General features: G+C 52.3%; 1 protein-coding gene across 1 annotated transcript in view; it reads left to right on the forward strand.

Moving 5' to 3' along the window:
* SLC25A14 (solute carrier family 25 (mitochondrial carrier, brain), member 14) overlaps positions 1–956 on the forward strand; it is a 9,912-nt gene extending 8,956 nt beyond the window's left edge. Inside the window, exon 8 of the mRNA XM_009892058.1 lies at positions 583–956. Within this exon, the coding sequence (XP_009890360.1) occupies positions 583–624 (42 nt within the window). The 3' untranslated portion in view covers positions 625–956. The remainder of the gene's footprint in view (positions 1–582) is intronic.
* Positions 957–4,443: the final 3,487 nt, after the last annotated feature.

The raw sequence follows: 4,443 nt of genomic DNA on the forward strand, positions 1-4,443 counted from the left end.
GTGGTGCCTGCCTCTGACAGCTCTGCGGGTGGCCAGTGCAGGGGCTTCCAGCGCAGCAGCACGGGTGGTTTCCTGTAGAGTGAGTGCTCTCAAGTGCTTGGCTTGAGACTTTCCCTTTGGCCTGAGCTCCTGGAAGTGCTGTGGTTTCTGGATGTTTCGTGAGGGAAGCCCAGGGAACATTCTGCTGCTCTGAGACTGGTGCTGACCTGCTCTCCAGAACCAGCCCTGCTGTGTTGCTGTACTGGATCCTTCTTGCCCTCCGAAATTGAGTGTATAAATTAATTTTAAAGAAGTCCCAGTCCGGGGTTAGAGCCACCTCCCTTTCTCAATGGTCCAGGCAAGCCTGGGCCAGTTTTCTTCTGGGTCAGTCTCTTCCCTCTCCCGGTAGCTCTCGTCCCGCAGCGCTCTCTTCCTCCTGTGCAGATGGGTTTATGCTGCCTGGAGGAGGGGCTTCCCCACGCTGGTCTTCAGCTGTGCTGTGCTGATGCTCTACCTGCCTTTCCAGACATGGCCCGCTCGTGTCGGGAGGCCCTGGTGCAGCTGCCTTACGTATTTTGCCCAATTCCTTGACGTTCCCTTTAGTTTTTTATCACATACGAGCAGTTGAAGCGACTTCCATTCTGACCGCGGGCTTCGTTCCACGAGAGTCATCTCCAAGACTTGCAGCAGAGAGCTTTGCTGCAGCCTTCCTCTTCATGTCACCATCCCCATGTTTCGATGTTTTGGTACACGGTGGGTCCGGGCTGTCCCCCTCCCCCAAACGCATGGTCCCTGGCGCATGATCTGCCTGAAGTGGAACTGGGAGGCTGATGGCAGGTGCTGCATGTTTTTCCCCACGGAGGCGAGTGTTAACGGTGTACGAGTGTCTGGGCCTGAGGCGATATCTTCTGTGAAGATCTGTGCATTCCCGTGGCCTTCTGGTGCAGCTGTGGTTTGTCGTTTGGCTGGTGTGCGTTTTTGTGCCGTGCCCGCGGGGCGAGGCTGGAGCGGAGGCTGGGAAAGGGGTGCCGTCGTGGTTTCTGGCAGAACTGTAACCTCATTAAATTATTTATTGACTGGATGGCGTGAGTTTGCGTTTGTGCAGATTTACTGCAGGTATATCCCAGAGCAGATGGTGTGTCTGCCCTTGGACAGAACAGAAGCTATTTTTTCAGCACACTATATTTATCTTTTTTCCCCAAATATATATATAGGTATATATAAGCAATCTTTAGGATTGCATTACAGTATAAATGTTTCTAAACCAAAGTTTGTTAGTGTCAGAAAATTACGGTGTTGCACTCAGCTCAGTTTTGCAAAACCTCAGCCTCTTAACCTTATTGTTTATGTTATTTTTGCTTTACGTAATGTTTAAAGGAAGGTAATGCGATTCAGAGCTGAACTCGGATGTCCCACTGCTTTAAAATGGTGGCTCTAACATTGCTAGTGCTAAGCAGAACATCAAGCGAGATATTTTGGTCATCCTTTTCTGTTTTTTGTTTTGGTTTTGTTGTTTGTTTTTTTTAAAAAAACATGTACGGCTACGAAAGCAAACAGCTCTTACGTTCCTCCGGCCTTTCCTCTCGATGGGGTGGCGTTAGTTTGGGCGAAGGTCCCTTGTGACCCCCCGCAGCGTGTCCCGTCTCTGCACTGAGATTCTCTCTATACAAACTGCAGGAGGGACGTTCAGCCGAACCCAGCCCGGACAGACGAGAGCAAATTGTTTGCTGTGGTTTTGCAAAGGCAGAGCTGCCGTGTAGCAGCTGCGTGCATGGGGAAGGTGACTCCAGTGAGCTTTTGGACTGAAATCGTGCCTTGAGCGGAGGTATTACTACAGGGCCACAGCTCCATAGGCTGGGAGGATCATTGTCAGGGTTAAACGAGAGTTACAAGCTACCAGAAAGGGGGAGCAGAGGGTTGGAAGGGGACAAGGTTCATCTGCCTCACCTGGCTTTCCTCTTGAAGAGGACTTCTAAATATTACAAAGTAAATACTTACATGGTGGATGAACATGAGCCTATTTGAGAGATGTATTTTCACCGCAGCCCGTCACCTTCTGTTGGTTTTCTTCAGTGTTTCTGTAACTTCAGTTCTAGAGCCATTTCTTCTGCGCAGCTCCGTGGGATGTTGCTGTCACTGTTAATTTTTGGAGGGATCCTCTGACGGTTGGTGTCTGCAGTTGCTCTCCTGCCCACGTTCTGCAGGCTGCTACGCAGAGCTCCTCGGCAGTGCCAGAAGAGTGTCCCCACGGCCACGTTGCTCTGCATTTCTCAGCTGTGGAGCACCGGCGAGAGGCTCTTCTTTCCCCTCTTCTTCCTCCCAGCACATCAGCTTCCCTGGGTGGCTTTGGAGATACTCCTTCCGCTTGCCTGAGTGGTCCCCGGCCCCTGGAGACGTCCCTTGTCTGAGCTATGATTGCGGTGGCTGTCATAAATGTTGCCACATGTCACTCTGCCTCACTTTGTCAATAGTAACTGCAGGTACATGCGCGGCGGCGGCGATCTCCGTGGATGTGACGGGGAGGTGACGGCTGGTTGTGAGCGCACCTCTGCACCGCGCTAGGTGTCTCCTGAAGGTGGTCGTAAAGCCCTTCATCCCGAAAGCCCCTTTGCAAAAGCTGAGTCGCTTTGGGTTTCTCAGTTGGATGACGAGCGTTTTGCTGTTTTGAAAACAAAAATCCCAACCAACAAACGGAATTGTAACCGCTTGTGCCAGGGGGGAGCGCTGCTGGAGATCCGGCATTTGCTAGGGAGGTCCATTGCCTCGAGTGATGTGTGAGAGTGCCGCTGAGCCGTCTGTGTCCCTAGTTACGTCAAGCGGATGTTGACGCAGATCCTGCCACCGCCCCAGGAGATGGCTGTAGGGGAGCTGCTGCAGCCAGTTCTGTCCCACCATCGGCGGTGTGGGCCGTGTTCGTGCCCTGAAGCCTTAATGTCTTGCTGCCTTCAGTGGCTGAAAAATGATTTGCAAGCACTGTGCAGACAGCGTAGGAGTGTGTGAGTCTGCGGTACATAGGGTAGATATTTGTCCCATCAAAGAAGGGCACTGGAAGGGACCTTCCCCATGCATCCACAGAAAGGTCCAGGTGGTTTAACTCTGTCATGGAGGTGGTATTTGAGGCACCCTGGAAAACAAAGTCCTACCCAAATGTGGACGGTAGAAAATATGCATGGTGCCAGAAACATTAAGTATAAAAATGGCAGTAAAGCAGGTCAAAACCAAAAGAGGGACCGTAGGCATCCACTTACTGAGATAAACCCCCAAATCTGAGGGCGTGTCCTCTTTCAGATAGAAGGGAGAAGCCTTCCAGGGAGCCCTTGGGGCTGGTGGGCAATGGAGGAATGAAAGGAGCACTCCAAAAAGCGAAGACTGCAGTAGACAAGCTGAAGGTTGCCTGGTTTTATTTGGAAGAGCTCAGAGGGCTTTCTCTGTTGGAGACTTCCGATGGGGAGGCCTGGGGGAAGGCCTCGGGCTGAAACGTTGGCACAGGGGGTGGTAGGACAGGGTGGTCAGTGAATGTGAGCAGGGGGCTGGGCCTGCACCCCAAATTGGTGGGGGACCTGAGGATGAAAAGGCCAAAGCTGCTGCTTGTAGCCTCTCATTTAAAGTTCTTCTCACATTAGAATTGCAGAACCATCTAGGTTGGAAGGGACCTTTAAGATGTATTGAGTCCAACTGTTACCGTAACACTGCCAAACCCACCACCAACCCACGTCCCTCAGCACCACGGCTGCCCCTCTGTTAAACCCCTCCAGGGATGGGGACTCCACCACGTCCCTGGGCAGCCTGAGCCAGTGCTTCACAACCCTTTTGGGGAAGAAGTTTCTCCTAATATCCATCCTAAACCTCCCCTGGTGCAACTTGAGGCCATTTCCTCCTGTCCCATCACCTGTTCCTTGGGAGCAGAGACCGACCGCCCCTCGCTACCCCCTCCTGTCAGGGAGCTGTCGAGAGCGAGAAGGTCTCCCCTCAGCCTCCTCTTCTCCAGGCTGGACACCCCCAGGGCCCTCAGCCGCTCCTCACCAGACTTAGAGAAGTGTCAAAAGTGTGTACGGGATTCCAAAGGTTTGTTTTCAGAGAACTACCAGCCAGTGGCCACAATGTCTTTGCCACGCTGGTAGAAACTAATGAAGACTGGAGGCATAAATGGCGGAGGAAGAGGAGGAACCTAGACTTCAGATCTGCTGGGAGGTTTCTGAAGGTGTCAGCAAGTACGTGGACTGGGAAGCTGGAGTGAATCTGGTCTGCCTGGGTTTCCAGAAGGCTTTTGATTAAGCCCTTTGTGAAAGCCATCAAAGCAGCGAGACTGATGCAGGATAAAAGGGAAATGCCTGTTGGGGTCCGATAAAGGTCACGGCTTGAAGTATTCAGGGTTGTAACGGGGGAAGCGGGTGGTATTGAGCTGCAGAGGGACATGGTAAAGTAGAATTACGAAGTGGCATGGTGGGAAGGAGGAATCGCTGC

The sequence above is a fragment of the Charadrius vociferus genome, unplaced genomic scaffold, assembly GCF_000708025.1.
Source record: "Charadrius vociferus isolate BGI_N301 unplaced genomic scaffold, ASM70802v2 scaffold1279, whole genome shotgun sequence".
Taxonomy (NCBI): Eukaryota; Metazoa; Chordata; class Aves; order Charadriiformes; family Charadriidae; genus Charadrius; species Charadrius vociferus.